At 36.8% G+C, this 27,095-nt stretch overlaps 1 protein-coding gene across 5 annotated transcripts in view; it reads left to right on the top strand.

Moving 5' to 3' along the window:
• Positions 1–26,148, top strand: part of CCNT2 (cyclin T2) — a 40,539-nt gene extending 14,391 nt beyond the window's left edge. The window contains exons 3-10 of one of the 5 annotated variants that reach the window (XM_056117533.1): positions 4,695–4,823; positions 9,214–9,274; positions 11,657–11,719; positions 15,246–15,291; positions 16,830–16,993; positions 21,856–21,926; positions 22,376–23,537; positions 23,636–26,148. In XM_056117533.1, the coding sequence (XP_055973508.1) occupies positions 4,695–4,823; positions 9,214–9,274; positions 11,657–11,719; positions 15,246–15,291; positions 16,830–16,993; positions 21,856–21,926; positions 22,376–23,537; positions 23,636–23,703 (1,764 nt within the window). In that variant the 3' untranslated portion in view covers positions 23,704–26,148. Of the gene's footprint in view, positions 1–4,694; positions 4,824–9,213; positions 9,275–11,656; positions 11,720–14,312; positions 15,121–15,245; positions 15,611–16,829; positions 16,994–21,855; positions 21,927–22,375 lie in introns of those variants that run through there. The other 4 variants (XM_056117532.1, XM_056117535.1, XR_008792944.1 and 1 more) reach the window with 4 other exon arrangements.
• Positions 26,149–27,095: the final 947 nt, after the last annotated feature.

Genomic DNA, 27,095 nt, shown 5'->3' with positions numbered 1-27,095 from the left:
TGCTATTGCTCCAGCCTCCTTATATAGTTTCCATGTGGACATATTTTATACTTTGTAAAAAATACTGAAGTACTTTAAGTAGTTATATCATTTTACCTTCCCACAGCAATGTATAAGCATTTCATTTGCCCCTGAGCATCGTTGAGTGTGACCCACAAAGCCCAAATAAATAAACTATCTACTCTATTTTTTTATAGAAGTGTTTTCTGGTGTCTTCAAAGGTATTTTCAGAAAGATTAGTATTTGAATAGATTGAAGTATTTTAATAGATTAAAGTATTTGAATAGATTGAAGAGGGTAGAAGAAGTGCCAGTTTTCAATCCCTGCAGAGTTCAAATGGAATAAAAAGGTGGAGGAAGGGTAAATTTGCTTTTTGTTTACCTCAACCATATTCCCAGCTCCTAGACCTTGGACCTACTTTCCTAGTTATGCAACATCTTTGCTTTTTGGGGGGGGGGGTCACACCCAGCGGTGCTCTGGGATTGCTCCTGTCTCTGCACTCAGGAATTACTCCTTGAGGTGCTTGGGCAACCATATGGGATGCCGGGGATCGGACCCGGCTCAGCCGCATGCAAGGCAAACACCCTACCCACTGTACTATCGCTCTGGCCCTGGTAATGAGACATCCTGACTTAAAAATGAGGGGCCAGAGTGATAGTACAGTGGGGAGGACTTTTGTCTTGCACGTGCCCAACCCAGGTTTAATCCCTGCATCCCATGTGGTCCACCAAGCACCTCCAGGATTAATTCTTGAACACAGAGATAACACCTAAGCATCACTCTTGGGTGACTTGGGTGTTACCTTCTCCTCTTCTCTACCCCCCAAAGGAAAAAGCAATAAAAGAATCCTCCCCCCCAAAAAAAAGTCCCGTGAGCCATTTCTCTTCAATTAAGAGCTTGTTGCTGAGTCCCAAATGTGTTGGTGACCAGTTATAGTGTCCCAAATTAGAAATGAATAGCCAGCTGTATATGCGTGGATACAGAGAAAAGGTATAAGGTGCTTGGGGACCCTATGGGATGCTGAGTATTGAACTTAGGTTGGCTGTGTGCAAGGCAAATGCCCTACCCGCTATACCCGCTCTAGCCAAATACTATCGTTTTCAATTACTATAGTTTTCAATACTATAGTTTTCAACTAGTATTTTTCAACCTGAAGATTTTTCATTTTTGTGGTCACACGCGCTCTCTCTCTCTCTCTCTCTCTCTATATATATATATATATATATGCACATTTATGTAACATTGACAGCAGTTAAACTAAATATCTTCATGGGTAGGAAAACTAAAATACCAGGCTGAGTTAGTGACATTTTCTGGAATACCATAATTTTAGTCAGGGCAGCAGTAGTAGGTGTTGAAACCAGTGCTCTGGGTTTTCTCTTGAATCTGTGCTCATGGGTCACTTCTGGCAGGATTTGGAGGCTTTTTATGTGGTGCTGGGAATCAAACCTGTGTTGAAGTGTGTAAGGCTAGTGCCCTACCTGCTGAAATGCCACTGTGGCCTCCAAATGGATATTTTTTTTAAGTGAAACTTTTTGGGGGGTCACACCTGGCGATGCTCGGGGGTTACTCCTGGCGGTGCTGGGAATCGAACCTGGATCAGCTGCGTGCAAGGCAAATGCCCTACCCGCTGTGCTATTACTCCAGCCCTAAGTGAAAGTTTTTAAGTAACAGAATGCAGTGCCACGAAAGATACATTATAATAGCCTATCAACCAAAAATGAAATAAAAGAAAAATTGAAAAACAGACATGAAAGCCTTTTCTTTGCTTCTGTCAAGACTTTTCTGGATTATGACATTTAAAGTTAAAAAGTAGTAAATGAGCTAAAGCTGATTGTTAAATATGAATGTACACAACAAATGGATGTACAAATTAATTGCTAATTAAGGCCATAGTGATTTCATTTGAAACTGACTGAAAACAGTCATCAGAGACAGAATTTCCTCAAACATTGACATTGCCTCCACCTATTGGGGGGAATCCAGCTTTGAAGAGAAAAGAATATCAGCATTGAGGGCGTCATGAACAAAAACGGGAAACAGCAGTCAGGAATGGGCTGGAGTTGAAAAGGGGAAGGAAGGGAGTCAGATTAAGCTGTAGGAATGGAAACAAAAGAAATAAAGCAAATAGGAATGAAAGCAGCTGGAGGGAGAAGGGAAGAAAGGAGTATGGATGTAATCTTTGAAGTAATGTCATAACTTCAGTCTTTGAATTGCCTGGTTAGAACTATAAAGAACTGATCATGAAAGAGAAAGAGAGTAAAGTGGAAATCTGCCACACAGGTGGGTGGTGGGTGGGAGGGGGGTATACTGGGGTTCTTGGTGGTGGAAAATGTGCACTGGTCAAGGGACGGGTGTTTGATCATTGTATGACTGACCGAGACTTGAACTGAAAGGCTTTGTGACTGTTCTCACGGTGATTCAATAATTTTTTTTTTCCTTTTTGGGTTACACCCGGTGATGCTCAGGGTGTACACTCCAGGCTTTACACTCAGGAATCACTCCTGGCGGCGCTCGGGACCATATGGGATGCTGGGAATCAAACCCGGGTCAGCCATGTGCAAGGCAAATGCCCTACCCGCTGTGCTATTGCTTCAGCCCCTGATTCAATAAATTTTTTTTTAAAAGTATCTTCATTTTCTTGCATTTTACTTTGGTATCTTATAGCTCAGATTTTTATTGTGGCATTTGGAATACTTTGTATTTAATATTGGTGATTCTGTATTTTTATGTGGGTTATTCATGTCATTCAGAAAGTACATTGAACTATGGCTGTATAATGCGTGATAATGAGAACATGAAACAGTAACTACTCACACTACTTCTAGACTGGTGGGTAAAATTAATCCATTTAGAACACACTACAAAGATAAAGAGGTGTGCCATTTTGTACAAAATAGAAGACTAAGGAATTTTGCATAGGAGGTGATCTTTTGAATTAAACCTTTTAAATAGGAGTAATAAAACAGGTTAACTAGGTAGCAGCAGTAGAAAATAGTAACTATATGGAAAAAATAGCACTGATAGGAAATAATTGCCCACACCTGGTTATCCTGTACTTTGTATATCTCAAAAAACCCTCAGCTCTGGATGTCTGCTCTTTATCTAGTAATTCAAGAATGTTAACTAGATTTACTAATGCTTAATTCTATTATTTAAAAAAATTTATTTTAAGTTGAAGAGAGAGAGACTCTTGCTTTTTGGAGCACTGTTTAATTTTTTTTTAATATTTTATTGTTGTAATTTTGAGTTTTAAAAAATGGAAATAGTTGAAAATTCAAATTGAAATTACCCAGTTCTTTCAATGTAGCATTTCTAGGGTTTGGTGCCAAACTTGCTAATTTTAGATGCATAGATTTATACAGTAGGAGAATTTCTGGAAGTCTTTCTCCGCCACTCCCCCACCCATTTATTTATCTGCAAATGCAGTTAGCCTTAAACTTCTTTTTAAAATACAAAATCGAGTGATTAAAATTCCATTTCTCAGAAGTGGTATTTAGAAGTTTCAAATGTTCTTAGAGAAGGGTCTTTACCTTTCTATACCTGAACTTTCTCTTTAGCCACAAATCATGTAGCAGGATTTAATCCTATACTCTCCTATCTTTGGCATTGTTTCCATATAGTCATTGATAATCCCAGTTCCCATGATAACGGCGAGACTCCAATGTTTGCTTTAAAAAAGCAATTGGACACACATTCTTGCACTTAAATAGTGAAACTGAGGAATTATTTTTCATGAGGAATTATCCTACATGTAATCTTAGAATGGTATTTGAATTTAAAATATGCCTTTTTTCTACGATGGTAGTTACTTGGTTATTGTTTAACTGTTTGGGTAAATATTTGCTCACAATTGATGTTTCTCTTAGTATCTTAGAGCCATACCATAAACATTTTTTCCACAAATATAACTAAAACTCTTTTTTCAAAAAGCTATTTTCTTAATCTCTAGTTGACAAAATTTCTACTCTGTTGCTTTATACGTTTAACTACTTTCTAACTATTGTCATACTGCTATGGTGAAGTAATAGGGGTCAGTTAGCAGTTCAATGTTCTGAGTACTCTTGTATTTTGTCTTGTATGTTCTTTTTCTGTTAAGGTTGTATAGCTGTTAGCCACACAATGAATCATTGGCTATTTTAAAAGAAACTTAGAAAGTGATAACTGCTCCAAACAAGGGAAAATCTCCTTTATCCATTTTTATCCTTTTCTATTTTCTTCCCTTTTACTTACAGTTTACATTGTTTTTGTAATCTTTGCCTAGTAAAGTAAAAGTAAAGGCCCTCCCGTTGATCATCGATTTGCTCGAGTGGGCCCAGTAACGTCTCCATTGGAGACTTTGTTGTTACTGTGTCTGGCATATGGATACTCTCGGTAGCTTGCCGGGCTCTCCGAGAGGGGCGGAGGAATCGAACTCGGGTCGGCCATGTTGGCTGCGTGCAAGGCAAACGCCCTACCCGCTGTGCTGTCGCTCCAGCCCTACGTGCTGTCACTCCAGCCCTATATCTTTGCCTAATATTATTTAAACTTAACTGACATTTCCACTTTTTCCTATAGTGTCTGTTTTGCAGAACAAAACAATTTTATAGTCCGAGATGGCTCATTCTATTCTAATAACTATTAATACTGCATTTGTCCTTGCACATCCCTCCTTTAGGAAATAATCAAAACAATTTTTTTTATGTTTCTTGCAGATTATATCACCTACTGCATTATTTTTGGCTGCAAAAGTGGAAGAACAAGCTCGAAAACTTGAACATGTTATCAAAGTAGCACATGCTTGTCTTCATCCCTTAGAACCCCTGCTGGATACTAAATGTGATGTATGTAAAAAAATGCGTTTTAATTCTGTTCTGTAACTTGAAAACATTTACAGAGTAATGCTAATATCCAAACAACCTGGTCACTGTCAGTGTTTTAATGACCTTACTTGAAATCATCATTAAAAGTACTTTGATGTCTTAAAGCAGAAACTATAGAGTTTTGGACCTTTAAGTTTATTTTTCTAGCATGCTTTTTATAGGTGAATTATTTAATGAGGAAAATTTTACTTTTTGAACGATTACCAAATGATATTCAGTTTGATATGGATCAAGTTTGAGTTCAGGATTAAGTATATCTGATTTTGCTAATGACAGACCTTATCATAGTTGTTGATTGGCTTTAAAAGAGTAAAATGTTTTGAGGATTGGACTGGAGAAGATAGTGCAGCATGTAGGAAGCTTGCACTCAGCCAACCTGGGTTCATCCCGCCACCGCATAAGGTTCCCTAGCCCTGCCAGTAGTTATCCCTGAGTGTAGAGCCAGGAATACCCCTGAATACCACCAGGTTTGTGTATCCCCGCCCACCAAATTGAAGGTAGCTATTTAAAAAATACACATTAGTCAAAGGTGCTTCTTGTTAATCATATAAAACAAACTATTTCTCATAAAGATTTAGGACATTTTGTTATTGTTGCAGGAGCCATACCTAGCTGTGCTAGGGAAGCAGATGGCTGGGATTCCAGCAGGGTGGTAGTGCTCAGGGTTTTCTTTTGCTTCTGCTCAGGGATTAATCCTGACCAATGCCCAGGGTTATGCAGTGCTAGGGGTTAAACCAGGTTGGCCATTCGCAAAGCAAACACCTAAACTCCTACATAATTTCTCTGGTCTAGAAGCTATGTTTGTTTTATTATGTTTTGGGGTCACACCTGGCTCTGCTCAGGAATGAGTCCTGGTGAGCTCAGGAAACCCGGAATCCAGTCTAGATTATTGCATGTTAGGCAAGTGCCCTAACTGCTATACTATCTTCCCTCAGTCTAGAAACAATTTTTTAAAAATCTGTTATGTAATTTTTAAAAATAGGGTATTAACAGAATCTCCAAACTCACTCTGAGTCAGGAATAGGCCACCTCCCCACATTTCCCGTTCTCCTGGGGCCCAGCATTCACAACCACAAACTGCTCTGGGAGCCGTGTAAGCTCATTAATGGCCGTGATCCAGAGACTCACAAATAAGTCATGGAAGAGAGCAATGAGCTTCAGAGATACATTTAACTCCAGCTGTAGCACCCTATTTACGGTCACAGTCCTCCCGTTGTTCATCAATTTTCTCGAGCGGGCCCAGTAATGTCTCCATCATGAGACTTCTTACTGTGTTTGGCATATCAAATACATCACGGGTAGCTTGCCAGGCTTTGTCATGCAGGTGAGATACTCTCGGTATCTTGCCGGGCTCTCTGAGAGGGGCGGAGGAATCGAACTCGGGTCAGCCATGTTGGCTGCGTGCAAGGCAAACGCCCTACCCACTGTGCTGTCGCTCCAGCCCAGCACCCTATTTAAAATTTTAGAATTCCTAGAGCGACATCTCTAATTGATGTACCAAGAGTAGCACACCACATTTGATGGGGTGTAAAGTAGAAGGCAAAATGGATCTCGGGGTGGGGGGGGGGTTGTTGGTGGTGGTGGTGTATGTTATCATACAAAGCTCAACCTGTCACAATATGTTAGTAATCAGGGCTTAATGACTCCAAGGTACCTTTTGGATCATTTTTAGCTGATTACTCTTAATAAGCATTACAAAACAAATTATTTAGGGTCTGCCTTTAGGGCAGACTTAGGTGGTAGTGATAAAATTCAGGATAATGGTGGTAAGATGTATTGGTTGGTTAGGAGTTAGAATATATAGCACAGTGGTAGGGCATTTGCCTTGTGCGCAGCCAGCCCAGCTGAGCCGGTTTCGATTCCTCCATTCCTCTCGGAGAGCCCGGCAAGCTACTGAGAGTATCTCACCCGCATGGCATAACAGAGCCTGGCAAGCTACCCGTGACGTATTCTATATGCCAAACACAGTAACAACAAGTCTCAAAAAAAAAAAATGGAGACGTTACTGGGCCTGCTCGAGCAAATCGATGAACAACGGGAGGACAGTGTGTTTTTTATATATATATATATATATATATATATGTATGTATGTATGTATGTATGTATTAAAGGTGCTCTCATTCTCTGAATGTAGTGATATATCCTTACATAAATGGATATGTATGGTATAGTATTACCATCTTAGTGCTACCACATCTTTTTTTTTAAATTTTATTAGCAGAACAACATGAGGTACACTTGTAGATTTACAAATTTTTGTGCTTGGGTTTTGATTATACAATGATCAAGCACCCATCCCTCCACCAGTGCCCATTTTCTACCACCATGGATCCCAGTATCCCACCCACACCCATTCCCCCATCCCACCTTGCCTCTGTGGCAGGGCATTCCCTTTTGTTCTCTCTCTCCTTTTGGGTGTTGTGGTCTGTAAAAGAGGTATTGAGTGGCAATCATGTTCAGTCCATAGTCTACTTTCAACATGTATCTCCCCTCCTAGGAGGATCCTCCAAACACCCTTTATTTGGTGTTCCTGTCTCTATCTGAGCTGCCCTTTCCCCTAGAGTGCCCAGCTGGCCTCTAAGCCATGGAGTAATCCTAGTACTGATCGTGGCTATTCTTGGGTATTAATCTCCTGTTTTGTTACTTTATGTCCCCCAGATGAATGCAATCTTTTTATGTCTATCCCTTTCTTTCTGATTCATTTCGCATAGCATGATACTTTCCATGTGGTACCACTTGTATGTAAATTTCATGACTTCATCTTTTCTAACAGCTACATAGTACTCTATTGTGTAGATGTACCAAAGTTTCTTTAACCAGTCATCTGTTCTCGGGCACTCAGGTTTTTTCCAGATTCTGGCTATTTTAAAGAGTGCTGCAAGGAACAAACAAGTGCAGATGTCACTTCCACCATACATTTTTGCCTCTCTGGGATATATTCCCAGGAGTGGTATTGCTGGGTCAAATGGGAGATCAAATTCTGATTTCTTGAGAATGGTTCATACTGTTTTCCAAAAGGGCTGAACCAGTTGGCATTCCCACCAACAGTGAAGGAGTGTCCCTTTCTCGCCACATCCGCGCCAGCATCGGTTGCTTTTGTTCCCTTGGATGTGGGCCAGTCTCTGAGGTGTGAGATGGTATCTCATTGGCTGCCACATCTTTTATTTGTGCTTTTCTGGTTTCATACACTGGCTGTATGTAAATTTGTGTAGATTTGCACATACCAAGGGATTGCATACCAGAGATCCCAAAGAGTAAGAGATAAGGGGACTGAGCTTGGTACATGTGGCAGCACCAAGGATCAAACCTTGTGACAAAAGCATATAAGCTGCCTGAGCCCATATGCTCCTTGTGCCCGTGTGGCTGAGCACATGTGGTGCCTCCACATGTGGTGCCTCCATCTTTCCTCTGGAGATGTGTACTTTCATGCGTTTATCACGATTGCTGGGGTGCTCCCTTTAGGGTGCTCCCTTTGTATTTGGAGACGCCTACTTTCTCTCTTGAGTGTTTCTCTCTCTCTCGCTCTCTCTCCCCCTCCCTCCCCCCTCCTTCTTCCTAAAACTCTCCAAATAAAATCCATTTTACTTCAAAAAACTTTTTTTTCTTTTTATTTTATGACAACCCTGGGACCTGGGTGATAGTACACTGGGTAGGGCATTTGCCTTGCATGCAGCCAACCCAGGTTTGATTCCTGGCATATCATGGTTTGAACATCACCATAAGTAACACCAATTGTGACCCAAAACAAAAAAGAAACCCGCAACACATGACAACCTTCATTCTTGCGAAGACTAGAACTTTTTTGCCATGCCCTACATTTTTTTTCCCTTTCAGTTGAAATATGAGTAGTTTTGATCTTATCTGAGGAGAGAAAGTTATTCTAAGAGGAATAACTGATTATTCTAAGAGGAACTCAACGATTTTTCTCTATCAAAAATTTTCACTTGAAGTAATAGAATGTGTTTGTGCAATCTTTTCTTTTAAGGTGGATTTGATGTTCTTTGTACTTCCTGTCTAGTGTCTTGAAGCAGCTATCCTTGAGTATTTTTATTTTGGTTTTAGGATCCCACACAGCCACGCTTGGGGCTTACTCTTGGTTCTGTGCTCAGAGATCACTCCTAGAAAGGCTTGGACCATGTGGGGTACCAGGGATTGAATGAAATTAGCCTCATCCAAGGCCTCATCCAAGCCTCATCCTTCTGGGAGCACCCTTTCTAGATATTTTATAGATTGTGAAGCTCCATCTGTTGTTTTTGTGATCTACAATTCTCATGAGATTTAAAAGCCCCATATATTGTAGTGCTAAGTTTTTCTAAAGTATTCTATCTATTTTTTTTTTTTAACCCTGCAGGCTTACCTTCAACAGACTCAAGAACTGGTTTTACTTGAAACCATAATGCTACAAACCCTAGGTATGTACTTGGCAGATATATATGTGCAGGTATTCCTCAATACAGTATTCTAAATAAATATATTTCTGTAATTTCAATCATTTGGGGAAAGTTAACTTTAAAACAGGTTTTAGTCTAGAATGATATTGCCTGAGTACAAAGAACCTTTTTTTTATTATTATTAGATTTAGTTCAATTAAATAGTAGTCCTTTTTTTTTTTTTTTAAAGATTTTCCCTTTTTATCTTTTTCTTCTGGACTACATCCAGTGGTGCTCAGGACTAATTTCTGGTAAAAACTTAGCTCAGGGAGTTTTTACCCCCTGGCAGGCCTTGGGGGACCATATGGGGTGATAAGGATTGAATCCAGGTCAGCTGTGTCCAAGGCAAACCTCTCTCTGATGTACTCTTGCTCTGACACAATTTTTAATAATTTAATTTTAGTCATCTTTACAAGTTAGAATTGTCTGCAAGGGTTTTGTAACTTTAACTAGTATCCAAGAGCTTATTTTAATATTTTACTGAAAAGTAAATTGAAGACTAAGAAACTTATGAGTAGGTCTAAAGTAATAATTACTCCTGGAAATACCTAACAGGACCATGTTGGAAGTCTTTGGTCTTTATGTTTTAATCTGTATTTAACTTTCCTACGTTCGTTGTATAGAATAAGAAGGTAGAATAATAAAGCTACCTTAATGTGAATTTGAAGGTGAAAGATTAATATTTTACAAAGTTACTTCATCTATTTTTATTTTATTCTTTTCAGGGTGTTGGAACTTTGATAATCACATTTCCTATTATGACAGATTTCAATATAGAAATAACTTGTATGAAATGCATGAAGCTTATTTGGCAATATTTATAATATTAAAGTATATGACAAGAGGGACTGGAGAGCGAGTACACCAACACTGGGTAGGGGACTTGCCTTGCACACTGTTGTCCCAGGTTGAATCCTCTGCCCTTCATCAAGTTCCCAAAGCTTACCAGGAGTGATTCATGAGCACAGAACCAGGAGTAACCTCTAAATAAACATCACTCAGTGTGGCCATAAAACCTAAAATATATATAAAGATAAAAGCGAGACTTTTGAGACCAGAGAGATACAGTACAATAAGGTGCTTGGTTTGCATGCATAGACCTAGGTTTGGTCTTTCAGCACCCCAGATGCCCACTGAACTCCACCAGTACAAGGTCAGGAGTAAGCAAACCCTGATAACCCCTAGGTGTTGCCCAAAAATAAAAATGAATATCTTGCTGCTACTTCTGTGATTTTTAGAATGTTTTGTTATGTATAAATAAAATTTATATAGTAAATTTATGAAATAAATTTATATAGTGTTAGTGTTTATGACAGATTCTTAAGTCTAAGGGACATATGTTATTTAAGGAGAACATTAGAACTCACAAAATATATTATCTGTGGGTTAATGTATTATCATTTTGCATGTTCAGTTAGAAGTGCAAATAGGCTATACAAAGATTTTATAAGTCCAGATTACTTGTTATGTAGGATATTCTTAACTGCTTCTGAAGACACTAGATGTGACCTCTTCTGTATTCAAGACTTCACACACTCAGTGATTATGTTCTTACTGCTGAACCACATCTCCAGCCCCAACCTCTCCTTTCAAAAATAAAGTAAATAAAAACGGTTTGATTTTGAACTCATGGGAAGTTTTTGCATGTTTTATCAGGCTTTAGAAAGAATGACTTAATGAACCTTGAGACCTGTAAGGTTCACTTGCCTTAATACTTTATTGTTTATGAAATATAAACTAGGTGAACCTATTGGTCTGTAACTTACTAGCAATGTAATTAGGAATATGTCATTAAAAAGTTTATTTCTACAATTAGCCCATGGGTTATGTTTTTAATAACTGTTCTTTGAACATTTTCTGGTGGAAGAAAATTAGTTTGGAATATATTTAAGAAATTCACGGCATAGTTGAATCCTCTTCAAACTTACATGAATGTGTCAGAATTATCTAGTTATAATTCAATATTTTTAACATTTGTTCTACATTACTTGTTTTCATCATTGAAACATTGTCCTCACTTTTGTGTTTTGTCCTGGGGTGCACATAGGGCAGTGTTCATCTGGTACTCCCTGTTCAGTGCTCAAGATTTGTTCCTGGCGATGCTTGTGCTATAAACAGTGCCTGGGACCAAACTCTGGGCTGTGACATGCAAAGCATTCTGTCTTCTCATTTTTTAGAACATGGTTTTTAGAAGAAATTATTTCTCATCTGTGATACAGTAAGCACATCAGTGATGAGAAACATTAATTTTCGCCTTGAAGTTTTTTTCATAATGAAAAGTATATTACACAGTTATGCTAATGGCACTTCTCAAGCAAGTATTATAGTGGCAAGTGATTGGGAAAAAAGTGCTTTTCATTTCAGGTTTTGAGATCACCATCGAACATCCACACACAGATGTGGTGAAATGTACCCAGTTAGTAAGAGGTAAGTGATCTTGGAGACTTTCAAATTGATAGTGCTTTTTTTTTTTTTTTTGTCCATAATTCTTTTGAATACTAGTTTGTTCCACTAGCTTTAAATTGGGGCCTGTATAAAATAGAAGAAATTGTAAAGTTTGGTGTTCTACGTAAACCTTTTTTTTCTATTTGCGACACTTAGCTTTTTTAAAACATAGGTGAAAACCTCATTGCAGTTAAAAAAAAAAACAAATATTCAGACTCTAATACATAATACATAGTCACACCTGACATATATCAATCGATATTTAAAGTGTAGACCATTAATGCATAACATGCAGAAAATGGTAATTTGTAGTAGTGTCATTTTCTTCTGCTTATTGAAAAATGATAGATTTAAAATTTAATACACTACCTTAAATTGTTTGGATAAAAATTATTTTGTAATTTGTCGTTTTCTGTAAATATTTTGCTCATATTTGAAAAAAGTTTATTTGGTGCATTTCTCAGAGTTTTTTTAAGTGTTACTTACTAAATATGGCTCTTTTTTTTTTTTGCATAAAACAGGGAAAGAATTAGCATGATCAATCCAGTGTGTGATGTATCTATCAATAAACTATTGTACACCGTGTGATGAACATTTTTTAAATAGGAATAGGAAGTTTTGTACTGCTTTACTGACTGAAGCATGTAGTACACATTTTTATACTTTTTAGTGTGTGCTGACCTGTTATATTTCTAGAAATATTTTTTACAGTTGCATGTTATTGCACTTCTGCTTTCCTGTTTCCCACGTGAAGTGTTACGTACTAATAACAGTCACTTGGAATGTGTAGTGTGCTTTTCTCTATTGCTTCTTTTGTGAAAACAAGATTTTGTAGTTTCATTCTTTTCCCACCTGACTTTTTCTAAACAAACTGGGTTTTTGAAGATTTTATGATGTTTCTTATAGTGTTTACCTAATTATTCACATTTTATTTATTCTAAATTTAATCAAAATTGTTTCTCCAGTAGGTTTTTAATAACCGCTAAATTAAAGGGGTAAAGGTTTCCCAGCTTAGGGTACCCTGGTTCTAGCCTTGATCCTTGAGTGTGCATGCTCACAGAGCCCCCCATCAGAGTGGCCCCCAACAACAGCATCCATTAAAGAACAAAGAGTTTATAAAACTTATCACCAAGATTCCATTCTTATTTTCTATCCTTAAATAGCGTGGTATCATTTGTAAATAGTGTTTGTGATTCTCTTTCTTACAATAATATGGATGTATTTTATAATACCTTCTACTTCCCTGTCCCCGAGTTTGAATTTGATGATGTAGAATTGCATAGATAACTAGACAGGAAAAATGTTTCATGGGCTTTGTTTTTCTAAAACTCTGAAAAGGATGGGGCTGGAGTGATAGCACAGCGGTAGGGCGTTTGCCTTGTATGCAGCCAACATGGTCGACCCGAGTTCGATTCCTCTGCCCCTCTCGGAGAGCCCGGCAAGCTACCGAGAGTATCCCGCCCGCACGGCAGAGCCTGGCAAGCTCCCCGTGACGTATTCAATATGCCAAGCACAGTAACAAGTCTCACAATGTTACTGGGCCCGCTCGAGCAAATCGATGAACAACGGGAGAACTGTGACTGTGACCTGAAAAGGATAGACATTTCCTAGAATATTGGAAAACCAGAGAATTAGCTTTCAGTTGAACCTCAAGGAGAGGGAAATAAGGAAGATATTAATATTGATATACATAAAATGAAACTCAATTTTCATCTTAGTATTATAAAAATGTGGGTCAGCTTCTTTAAGTCTTTTATCAACACTCACCCTGTCATTCCCCCATTGCCCCCAGCATTACGCTCAGCATTCCCTTGCCCCAAAGTTTATTTTTATACATGTTTTTTATACCTAAGGAATTAAAAAGCACAGTAAACTTTATAGTGTCTATAAAAATTAAAAAATACAGTATCAGAGCAAAATATCTACTTTTTTTTTTTTGTTAGTGATTACATTTTTTATCAATCCTTTAAGATAGATTTACCAGTTGTTTTAGTGCAAATTTTATGGGGAGGGGGGTGATTTGTTTTTCGTGGGTTTTTTTCCTTAAACTTCATTTTGTCTGACTAACATTTTAAGTAACTAGTTTTATCTCTCCATTTTACGTTTTTTCTTGTTTGATGTCTTTTCCTCTTTGCTTTATTAAAACTTGAAGCTAATAAAGAGAATGGTTTTCTTCCTCTCTTCAGTAACTCTTAAAAAGTTACTAAATTTTTTAAATTCTGAGATGAAAGCTGCTAATGGCAATTTTAAGATTATTTTGCTTCTTGCTACTTTTTAAATTTATTTTTTGCGGGACTCAGAGGGGTGGGAAATAATTTTGGTTTCTGTACAGTCCTTCCTTTCACACTCTTCCCAAATGGAAAGTTGATATTATGCTACTTTGCTACTGAATTGGATAATGTGATTTTACAGGGACCTTTTCACGTCTGTGATTTCTCCTTCCCTCCCCACCAGGAAAGAATGCATACTTAAGTCTCACTGCCACCAAGACATCTGATGCTTTGACATTCTTCCTTAGCACAGCTCTGCTAGACCCAAATCCCTTTTGTAAATCTTTTTGTTGATGGTGCATATGGGGCAGCAGGAATTACAGATGCTACGTACGAATAGGAGGGTCCAGATTGAGGCCTTTGAGAGAGGGGTGGAGTTAGGTGAATGATCCTTTACCATGCAGAGGGAAAAGATGGCATTGGTGATTGTAAATATTATTGGGAAGAGGGAGGAATTTATGGAAAAGACTTCCGTGTTGGAAAAAAAAAAAAGCAGAAGGGTGCATGGGACTATTTTCAGTGTTTTGTGGCTTGTTAAATATTGCTTTTCTATTGGGAACCAGAGTTGAAGCATCGTGAACTTCCTCTCGAGTGCCTGTATCTTTTCTAAAGTTGTCTTTAAATTGGGCTGTAATTCTAAAAATAAACTGGAGTATCCCATAAATATATATATATACCCTTATTAGCATTTCTGGATTGTTTATTCTCTGTTGATGCTTAGTGACATGAAGATAGCCATTGTGCTTTTTGAGTTTTGGGAGGGCGGGGGTTTATTGAATTCTTTTCTTTTGATTACAAACTTAAGCCAACTTAAATATGATGACTGAAGATTAAGCCTGGCAGGCACTTCTTTGTATTTTGTATTAGACTTCAAAATCTTTTCTTCTTCTTCTTTTTTTTTTTTTAAATCCAGGAGAATGCTTTATTGCAACTTTTAGCTGACTAGATGCTTAACTTAGTAACAAGTTTAGCCCTCCTTGTAACTGGCTAGCTAAAAGCAAATCGGCTTGTTTCTCAGATCTTTGGGGGATAGCAAGAAAACATTTGAGTGAATGTTGTTGAAGATTTTCAGTAGTATAGAAAATGATGGCGCTCTTGTGATATTTGTAAGTAGTAAGTAAAATTTACTTTTTGTGTATACAAATATTTAAGTTTTTTTTGTTGTGTTGAGAGCTTGTTGATGGTAGCATGTTAAAGCTGATAGTATTGTCTTTGCTTTTTTTTTTCTTTTCTTACAGCAAGCAAGGATTTGGCACAGACATCCTATTTCATGGCTACCAACAGGTTGTTATCCTGACCCTCTTTGTTGCACTGTTGTAGCACACTATAGCTTCCTTTAATGCAGGGCCCCCTCAATGTGTCTCTTACCCTTGTTGCAGCAGGAGACTGGACCATCTACTGTGGTGGTACCTTCCTGTCTGCTCTGCGGTGTATTGTACAAGGGACTTTTGGCACAGAGGGGTTAAATGCACAATGTGAAGTGTAGTGGTGCTTTCTGATGACATATTCTCGATTTGTGAGTGCATAAGTCTAAAATTGGTAGCCTGAATAGCAGCTAAAGATTACAAAGAGCTAAACTTAACGTAGAAACTCGAGCAACTTGGTAAGTATAAAGCTATTTCAAGTTTACAATTATAGTTAAATGACAATTTTTTTACAATTTCACATTTATCCGATTTAATTTTAAAATAATAGTTTTTTAATAAAATTTATGTAACGGGTTTTTTTTCTCCAATAATGCCCATTAGTAGTAAACTATAAGTAGCTCAGCCCTATTAGTGCCTGGTTTTGCATAAATACAATTTTTTGTTTTAAAGGTCTTCCTTTTCAATTTATATAAAGAAAAAGGGGTGTTGATTTCTGGTTGATCTGTAAATGTTTTCTTCAGTTCTGAAATTGAATTGGAAGACGTTTTTAAAAACCTTTAATAGCTAATAAGTAATTTTGTCATAGATTAATTTTCTATTAGTGTTTTTAATTTGTTTTTTAATGGGTTATTGGGGAAAGGGGGATTGAACCAATTTTGTGTTGCCCTTAATTTATTATGATTCATTGAGTCTATTAAAAATTGGCAAATACTATCAAACTTACTGGAACTTGATCTAGCTCAAGGAATTTTAAACAAATGAAACTTTTAATTTTAAACTTTGGTTAGGAACGGCTAACCATGACATTATTAGCTTTTGTTAAGTGGAGTAAAGGAAAAGATAGTATTTTGTTAGTACATTGGCAGTACTTAGCAACATTTGCAGAAATGCTGAAAGCTATTCTTTCTGCAAAGGGTAAGTTTTCCCTGTGGCTTTGCTGTAAAGAAGACAGGTTTACATAGATAACTATTCAGGTTTCTTTGACTATGAGAATTGTGTTTACTAAAGCCACACCAGATGTTAGAAACCCTGTTTGTAATGTGATAATATACTTGGTCAGTTTTGTAATCTTTGCTTATTTTACCATGGCATTATAAAAGAAGCAAAAACAACACCAGAAAACTTTAGTGTGGTGCTTGTATATGGTAATTTTCGGAGATTTTACTGTATCCTCCCTCCTTTTATAAAGAAGGAAAAAAATACATTTAGATATAAGATTAAATTTAGAACTACTAATATAGTAGTGTTAATAAAATATTAGTACAAACTTCATAATTGTGGGGTTTTAAATGTTTTATTTTTTAAACTACTGTTAGCCTATAATTAACTAAGGTTTTGTACTCTAGACATAGAAATATCTTTGTAATTTTGTGCTTATTTACTGGAAAATATTTTTCTTTGTTTTACATACTTGAATTTCTGTGACTCTTCATTTTCAAACCTGCTCCACAACAGTCTGCATCTTACAACCTTCTGTCTTCAGTACAAACCAACTGTGATAGCATGTGTGTGCATTCATTTGGCTTGCAAATGGTCCAATTGGGAGATTCCTGTGTCAACTGATGGAAAACATTGGTGGGAATACGTGGATCCTACAGTAACTCTAGAATTACTAGATGGTAAGTGGAGAAAATCTTTTCACATTACTTATATTGTCAAAATTCCCATCTAGTCCCATATGTTTAAAAAATAGTGAAACTCCTTATTCATTGCCCAAATCAGCAGTTACAAATTCTAACAAGTACAGCATACTTTTCCTTGCTCCACCCACCTCAACCCCCACTTAGCAGTTCTATGCTAATTCCACTTAGAATGTCAGTTTATATTTTAAACTACTTTTTGGTGCAAGATAGTTTTTTTTTTTTAAACTTGTTTAGAAAGACATGAGGGGAGGAAAACAGGAAAGACATGTTCAAGAGAGAACACCAGCTTCTCCAAAGTGGGTAACACTAGCAGAACAGACATACATAGAGACAAGCAAGCAAGATTATGCATTCAAGGGAGAACCAGGGCTTAAAGAACAAAGTGTATCTGAAACTTGAAACGATAATACTTTCAAAGCATCACTAATTCCACTTTAATAAGTTGATTGAATTTGAAAAGTATAAGTATGATGGAAATGAGTAGTATGGATAAGGAGGATTCAGTTGCCTAAAGAAGAGAAACAGTTGACCATTAAATATATAAGGTATTTCAATACTTATCAAGGAAAGAAATACTGTATTATCCAATGGATTGATAATATAAGAATATAAATTTAAAAGTTACTAATTTTGTTGATTTTAAAATTTATCTAAGATGAGTATTAAGTTTCATTGGAGAAAATGTAAAGCATTGTGCTAAATGTATTATCAGGGTATTTTTTTTGTTCTCTGGTTCCACTGTAAACAGGGCAGGAGAAATAATACAGAGTAAGGCATATCGAAAGCGCCTTTTCTTGGTTATATCCCTCTCACTGCATATAGTCAGTTACCTTATCACTGCCAGGAGTAAGCCCTAAGTAATATGAATATGACTTCAACTCCTCCCCACCCCGCTTCCTGCCCCCAATTATTTTTTAACTACACAGTGCAGATTTCAAAAAGGAAATGGGTAACATTCTCATGTAACAGCCTGAAATGGTGTGTATATGTGTGTGTGGGGTTTGCTTTGATTCTTGGTGGGGGTTGGGTTTGAGGGCCACTTCTGGCCTTCAGTTGGTCACTCCTGGGCTGACAGGGCTTGGGACCATATGTACTGCCAAGTCGGCTGTGTGCAAGGCATCCGCCCTACTTGCTATACTGTACAGGCCCCTAAACTGGGTTTGTTGGGTTTTAAGCTTTTTTGTGAGCTTTCTGGCTTTCTTTACTAAATTTAAGCTGTTGAGAGAAGATATGCAGAGGACATTTATTCAGTAATGATTTTGGAATAGGTTTTCTAATTATCTGAGATAATTTCAAAAGTCTGCAGCCTTTTCTGTGGAAGACCAATACTAAAACTCTGCAACTGTCATTAGAAAGCCATTTTAAGGAATGGGTATGGCTCTCTTCCAATAAGATATCACAGTAGTATGCAGGCCATATTTGGCTCACTGGCTATAGTTTGCTGTGTTAAAACAGGCTTCTTTGTTAGAACTCCCTTGGTTTTTTTTTTTTTTTCCTTTCCTGAAAATATTTTCCCAAAGTGTTTATCATGCTATGTACTTGCCACACAATCCTGGTCCGTCCTTTCCACCCCCCCTCCCCCCCACCTTTTAAAAGTATATCAGGAGGAAAAGGAGCATTTATTAAATTCAGATGACATTTTTTGATAAGTTGTGAGGTCTTTTTTTTTTATGACTTGAATTTTGGTTTATGCCATCTGATTTTTTAATAATAAAGTAGATGTAATTGAAAGTTTATATACATGGTGCTAGAATAAAACCCTCATAAATCTCTTTTTCCAGCTCTTAAATGATAGGTTCGTTGGTTGTTGGGTGTTTTGTTTTTTGGGTTTTTTTGTTTGTTTGTTTGTTTTTGTTAATTGACACAACAGGGATCTTTTGCTTCTTCTACTTAGGTTCTGAGAAAGTTTTAAATTCATGATTAGTTTGGAAAGCCACTGAATGGGAGAGTCTTCAAAAACTCTTACGTAGTGCTTAGCAGACTTTGCTCTATTTTGACCCATAAAAGTTGAAATTGCAAGTTGCAGATATTAAAATATATCTGAATTTTAGCACAGGGTCTGAAGCTGTAGTGTTTACTAAAATAATTTTTTTAATGTTGACCCCAAAACACCATTACCTTGGAATTAGCTGAAGCTGTATAGTTTTTAGTTTTTTGTAGTTTTTAGCTGTATAGTTTTTAGTTTTTTGCGTCAGTAAGCCTTGTTGAGTATGTTACTACCCAAAAGCTTCTTGATTGTTTTTTTTTTAATAATAGCAAACTCTCGTGACTTTATGCTAATTTTTTTCTGTTTATTACTTTTGAGGGAAAAGAGCCTTTATTCTAACTGTATTTTAAATATTGTAATGCAGTTCGAAGGAGAAGCAGGTAGTGCACCACACTGACAGTGCTCAGGCCTTACTCCTGGCTCTTTCCTCAAGGATCACTCATGGTAGAGCTTGGGTTTCAGGTATATAACCAGGGTTGGCAGTATGCAAGGCAAGAAAGCACCTCTGTTAACTGTCCAGGCCCAAAATGCTGTTTTTAATGTATGCAGCTTAATTGTTTGACCTCTTTTTTTTGTTCCGCCACTATAAAATGTAATAAAGTAGGAATCTTTTGTTTTGGGGTCACACCCAACAGAACTCGGGGTTTACTCCTGACCCTGGACTCAGGGATCACTCTGGCAGGGCAAGGGGACCACATCCGGTGCTGGGAATAGAACCTAGATCTGTAATGTGTAAGGCAAGCACCAACTGTGCTGTCTCCCTAGTTCCAGTAAAGTGGGGATCTTAAGAAAAATTTCATATTTTATGCCTGCTGTGTGGCAGGTTTTAGACCAGAAACTTTATGTGCATTTAATATTTGACAACCAAACTGTTAACAATATTGAGTAGAAACAATGTCTTGTTAATCGTGGATCCAACAGTACTAAAGTAAGTGGGCTAAATTTACTAGTATCTAAATATGAAAGTAGATTGCGGGAGAAGGTTGAATTCTTCTCTCTGTTTTAACGTGAGAAAGTGGGGATCCAAATATCAAAAAGCTTAAGACTTTAGCAGGAACTTTTTGTCACATCTTGTGATTATAGAATGGTGGTGTTTGCATTTTCTTGAGAGAAATTCAGTATTGTGAGTTTCTTTAGTCTTTATTCATACAGGTTCTCCCCATTATTATAGGGGTGACATTAATGTTTAGTGTATTATTACTCATTTGATAATTGTTTATCTAGAGTACCAGTAGTTATTTCACATTAGGAAAGTGGATTATCTTAAATCTTATATTTAAGAAACTTAAGAAAATAAACCAAAGTAGTTTTGGTCAAATGTGCTAATAGTTGTGGTTGCAAGAAAGTTTTAATGTTGAAGTTTTCTAGGTTGAAGTAATTTTAACCCTAAGATATAAAAGTACAATTTTCTTATATAGCTTTTGTCCAGTATTTATAATGGACTTGCTTAGAATATATGATTAAGTATCAAGGCCAGTAGATTAATATTGGTACAATACTATTTGAAGTCAACTAAAGTAGTATTTTAATTACCCAATTTTTCTATTCCTGAATCTCTGTGCTCCCACTTGCCTTGTTTTCTAACTTGTGTCAGTTCTTCAGTCTTGAATGAACATGATACCTTGTGTGGAGGTTATTTGTGGAGTTGAGCAGGTGATTGGGCTTTACCCAAGCAGTTCTCAGAGCTTAAACTTCTTCAGTCAGGGAACACTCCTGGCAGAGGATTTGGGAATCCAAATTCTGTGCCAAGGATTTAATCTGGGTTGGCTGTATGCAAGACATTCCTTACCCCTGTCCCTTGTATATCTCTCAGGCCCTCAAGTCTTTGACATTTTGAAAAAAGAATGACTAGTTATTTGGGGCTGGATTAATAGCACAGCGGGTAGGGCGTCTGCTCTGCACGTAACCAACCCAGGTTTGATTCCTCCGTCCCTCTCGGAGAGCCTGGCAAGCTACCAAGAATATCCTGCCCTCATAGCAGAGCCTGGCAAGCTCCCCGTGGTATATTCGATATGCCAAAAACAGTAACAAGTCTGACAATGGAGACATTACTGGTGCCCACTCGAGCAAATCATTGAACAATGGGAGGACAGTGCTACAGTTATTGGGGGCACTCGTGTCTATGTGCTCTGAGATCACCTCTGCCAAGGATCAAACCCATGTTGGCTGCATGCAAGGCAAGCACCTTGCTATTGTGCTATTTCTCTGGCCCGTAATTGGTTCATAGAAGGCTTCTTAACTGGAATTTGTGTGCTATTTTTGATACCATTTCTTGGTATTGAAGCTAGACTATTGGGGCAAAATTAGCATGCAAATGAGTTTTGACACCTCTCCACATATTATCCTGGGGCACATATTATCATGGGGCACATATTATCATGGGGCACATATTATCATGGGGCACATAATATTTGTATATCTTAGTGCATTCTGGAATGATGTCTCTGATCACGTGGTTAAAATGGCATCTATAGGATCTCTGCATTATAAGGCTAATGTTTTTCTCTTATATCTTAAGAAAAATATCTTATATAGCTGCCTTTTATGCTAAGTTACTTGAAAAGGCAGATTTTTCTTTGAAAAGTTAATTTTTTATTTCTGTGGTGTTTGCCTAATGAAAGCTTTCTATTTGGACAGGATGTTTTTTTCTCGCTGATACTAGTTTTTTTTTAAAGAGTCTATTTTTAAAAATATCAGTTCAAATCTCTTCTACTTATGTATGTGCTGCATTAGGAGGATGACAGTGAAAGAAATGAGTTCTTGAGGTCGCTTTTTAATAAATTGCCCACTTGAGAAAAAGATTAAATCCTAACGGCACCTTCTAAGTTTTAAATTTAAATTTTATTTTTAGAGCTAACACATGAGTTTCTACAAATATTGGAGAAAACGCCTAATAGGTTGAAGAAGATTCGAAACTGGAGGGTAAGAAAATTGACAGGGCTTAATAAAATATCATTTCCCATATGTAACAATTACAGAGCTAACCAATTTGAAATACTGTGATTAAATTTTTATTTCCATTATTCTTACATATATAGTGTTCCAAACTACATATACTAATGTAACTGCTAAGTCCAAAGGACTTTGTAATTGTTTTTAAATTTCTTATTCTGGCAGTGATTATGATGAAAGTACTCATTTTACAAATGGGGGAATTAAAGCCTAGTCAAGTAATTTTCTCTTGCTGGCTAGGCTATAACCTATAGCTAACTCAAATCGATGCTTTTAATCTTTTATAGCTTTATAATTATATCCAACATGAAGCTTTGAATACCAGTTGATGTTGTTTCTATATCTTGTAGGCAAGTCATTTTAAGTATTAAATTTCTTTGCTGTCATTGTTTTGTGTGTGTATGTGTTTATTTAAATAGGCAGATCAGGCGGCTTCTAAGAAACCAAAAGTAGATGGACAAGTATCAGAGAAGCCACTTCTTGGTTCATCTTTGGTCCAGAATTCCATTTTAGTAGACAGTGCTACTGGTGTGCCTACAAACCCAAGTTTTCAGAAACCATCTACATCAGCATTTCCTGCACCAGTATCTCTGAATTCAGGAAACATTTCTGTTCAGGACAGCCATACATCTGATAATCTATCAATGCTGGCCACGGGAATGCCAAGTACCTCATATGGCTTGTCATCACATCAAGAATGGCCTCAGCATCAAGAATCAGCAAGGACAGAACAGATGTATTCACAGAAACAGGAGACATCTTTGTCTGGTAGCCAGTACAACATCAACTTCCAGCAGGGACCTTCTCTTTCACTGCATTCAGGATTGCATCACAGACCTGACAAAATACCTGATCACTCATCTGTTAAGCAGGAATATACTCATAAAGCAGGGAGCAGTAAACACCACGGGCCAATTTCTGCCACTCCTGGAGTAATTCCTCAGAAAATGTCTTTAGACAAATACAGAGAAAAGCGTAAGCTAGAAACCCTTGATCCGGATGTCAGAGATCATTATATAGCTGCCCAGGTAGAACAGCAACACAAACACGTACAGTCGCAGGCAGCCAGCAGCAGTTCTGTGACTTCTCCCATTAAAATGAAAATTCCCATCTCAAGTTCTGAAAAATCTGACAAGTTTATGGCAGATAAAAAGGAAAAGAGTGGATCGCTGAAGTTACGGATACCAATACCACCCACTGATAAAAGTGCCAGTAAAGAAGAACTGAAAATGAAAATAAAAGTTTCTTCCTCAGAAAGGCACAGCTCTTCTGACGAAGGCAGTGGGAAGAGTAAGCATTCAAGCCCACATATTAACCGAGACCATAAGGAGAAGCACAAGGAGCATCTATCAAATCGCCATCACCTCAGCAGTCACAAGCATTCCCACATGCATAGTGGCAGCAGCAGTGGTGGTAGTAAACACAGTGCTGATGGAATACCCCCCACTGTTCTGAGGAGTCCTGTTGGCCTGAGCAGTGATGGCATTTCCTCTAGTTCGAGCTCTTCGAGGAAGAGGCTGCATATCAATGATGCATCTCACAACCATCACTCCAAAATGAGCAAAAGTTCCAAAAGTTCAGGTAGTTCATCTAGTTCTTCCTCTGTTAAGCAGTATATATCCTCTCACAACTCTGTTTTTAACCATCCCTTACCCCCTCCTCCCCCTGTCACATACCAGGTGGGCTACGGACATCTCAGCACCCTCGTGAAACTGGACAAGAAACCAGTGGAGACCAACGGTCCTGATGTCAATCACGAGTACAGTACAAACAGCCAGCATATGGACTACAAAGACACATTCGACATGCTGGACTCGCTGTTAAGTGCCCAAGGAATGAACATGTAATCATTTGTTTAGGTCAATTTTTCCTTTACTTTTTTAATTTAAGAATTGTTAGAATGGAAAACTTCTTCTGATCTAGCAGTGGTAACACCTGGTGTTGCTGCCACTGCTTCAATATTTGTAAGTGCTGCTTTATTCTTCATTCTGAAAAGAAGAGATTATAGTAAACAGATCTTTATCTCCACATATGATAGTGTTATAAATACTGTAAAAGCATGGAAGGTGCAAAAACTCAGTATTTCTACAATTGCAGCTAAGAACATTAGGGTGAATGGCTGGCTGCTTCTAGGAATATAAGATGCCTCAAGCATTCGTTATTTATAATTTGAATACTGTTGCTCTTTTTTGTTGTTGCTTGGCTTTTGAATGAGTGTAAATTGTTTTCTTTTGTGTATTTATATTTGTATGTATGATTTGCATGTTTCACTGATAAAGGGATAAAACAGTATACTGACAACTGTTTACAAGAAAGTGGAGAAAAATGTACATACATTTTTGTATGTTTAGATATTACCATAAATACTCAGGATTGGAGCTGCTTGTAAGTATAACAATATACAGAATAACTTTATTTTATCTTGTCAGAGTCCATCACTAATATAAAACAAAGGTGGCACTTTTTCATGTTAACCTTAACTCTAGGCCTTACTGGAAGCCATTGACAGTGGACACTTCACAACCAGATGTGTACAGTGCTAGAGATGGTCATTTACACTGTGAGGCACTGAACTTTTGCCTTCAGAGGTTCTGACCAGATTGGCTATAGAAATAGCCCCTTATTTTCTGAAGGCTCGAAGAAGAAAAAATAAAGTTTACATACTCTTGATGTGAAGTGCATTTAATGTTTGTTGGCTTGTTGCAGTACTATAAACACAGAGCTGTTAATGGTTATGTAGATTACTGTGATTTGAAAACTTAATTCACCAAAACTTAACATAGTGGAAAAGTAGTATTTTTCTTAAAGAACATTAACACTACATATTTAACAGTAAGCAGGGATTGCTTTTCCCTTAGCAGTCAGAATGACACCATATTCTTAAACATTTTCCTCTCTGGAGCGTGTTTGTGTATGATGCCATATTTCTTTTTCAGGTAAATGCAGTCTTCCTTATAAAAATGAAATGAAACCTACTGCTCTCAGATTTTTTTAATATGCTAACAATAAATAAAAAAAAATCACTGACTGTGCAGTATCTATGTTTGTAGCTTATGGTTGTTATCAGGAAGCTCTGTGAGGACAAAAAGGTCAGTTTCCAGCTAGTGGAGGTTTTACATTTGTTTGCACATCTCAGTATATTCTTTGTTGAGGTTAAGTTTGCACAGTCATAAGACTTCTGAACAAACAGTAGATGTTACTTGTTTAAAATTTGTCTTAAACACCAGTACTATGGCTCTGGTTTATCAGCTAATCTGAATTTATTCTGTGGTAAATCTTGAGTATCTTTGCAATGGGTTTAATTCAACTTCTGTCTTAATTTTTCATCTTTGTATATGAATTATTTTTGTTACAAAGCCACTGATATGTGCACAATTGTAATTTTACTCAAGTATGTTGCAGTTGTAAATATTAGAGAGTTTAATCTTGTGGTCTACTTTTATTTAGCAATTACCTAATTTGCTGGTAACTTTAAAAAAATTTTAAGACAATTGTTCATTATTTTGTCAATGTTATTTGAATTTAGGATACTAGGAGTCTCTTTCTAGGGACTTTCGCCTAGCTAGCATGTCCTAATATTTGTTCTTGTCTTGCATAACTTTAGTAATCTTTGTCATTACATGTAACTTGGTTACTCTGTATGACATTGTGTCCATAAACATGGTAATTTTGATACAGTTATACTTTACAGTGGTACATAATCCAAGGACTAGTATAGAATTAAGAGTGCAAGATGAGGGAGGGAAGGGTTTTGTTCTTGGTAATTTAGATGTGAAACCTCTAAAGAGCTATCATGTGAAATGACATGGGGTGGTTGTGCTACTGTATAATTGGGGGTGATAATACCAGGAATTTTAATAAGATTTTGTAAAGATTATTCACAAAAGTAGTGAACTTATTTTCAATATGACATAGGAAAAAATGTGAATATTTAAGGTCTGTGACTATACTTAAACTTCACTGAGAATTTGCAGAATTGTTTTGAGATGTGGGAATAAAGGTAATTTTGTTGAATCTATATTGGTGCTAATGATGGACAGTTTAAAAAGTAGCTAGTGTATATTGTTATGAGTCAGTACTTATTAGTACTTCCAAAATTGAATTTGAAATGCTATGTATTCACTTTTCACTCTGTAAATGTAATTCTTTATGATGACTTTATTTATTAAAGGGCAGCCAGTTGTAATTTTTACAGGATTGTGTGAGCTATTCAAACTTTTTAACCTCTGGACAGGATATTAGCTTCTAAAATCACAATGGAGAAAATATGAAAGTTTATTTAAGTTTCATTTCCATTAATTGAAAAATCCTTATAGTTCATTTTACTATGAATTTGCTTTAACCATTTCATTTGCATAAAATAATTCATCAGCCTGATCCCAATAGGCTCAACCAAAGAAAAAAGACTCCAATGAATGGACATTATTACTGAGTCTTCCTGTAAGTAGCCATAAATAAACCAAAATAGTATCACCAAATTTAGGTGTGAAATTCCACATGTGCAAAGTACTGTTAAGGTGATAAATTTTGATGAGTTTTTTTTAATATTTGAAATATTAAAAAACATTATCTTTAAAACATCCTATAAAAGAGTGATTCATTTTTCAGTTGTGTTTTCCCTAGATCATAGTTTATTACCTATAAGCAGAAGCACATTGCCAGGAGTCATTTGACTTAGACCTCTTTCAGTTAATCTTCAGTATTGAGCGTAGTCCCTAAACATTTGCCTTAGCTGCTTTAAGATATTTTATTTTCAGAACCGAATCTTAGGAGTATTTTTTCACAAACATTCTTGGAGACAGACTCTACAAGACTGGCCGTAATGACTTTTAATAAAATCTTCAAAGTATTTTAGATTCTATTTAACATGAAATCCATTTCACACGTATTTAAATACTGAAGTCATGCAGTTATCAAAGCAGAAGTCTATCTTATTCTCTTGTATAGAGTCATTCTGTTTGGAGTAACAGTTAAAGTTCTATCATGCTAGATGATTGTTGTACCAACAGATAAGTATATAGCATACCTTGTATTTAAAAAATATTTCACACTTTTTGAATTCAGTAGTTCATAACTACCTCAGAAAACCAAATATAAAATTATTTTACTCACTACAAGGGGCTGGAGCGAGAGTATAGC

Source organism: Sorex fumeus, unplaced genomic scaffold (assembly GCF_029834395.1).
Source record: "Sorex fumeus unplaced genomic scaffold, SorFum_2.1 ptg000035l, whole genome shotgun sequence".
Taxonomy (NCBI): Eukaryota; Metazoa; Chordata; class Mammalia; order Eulipotyphla; family Soricidae; genus Sorex; species Sorex fumeus.
This window is presented reverse-complemented; position numbering and strand designations above follow the sequence as displayed.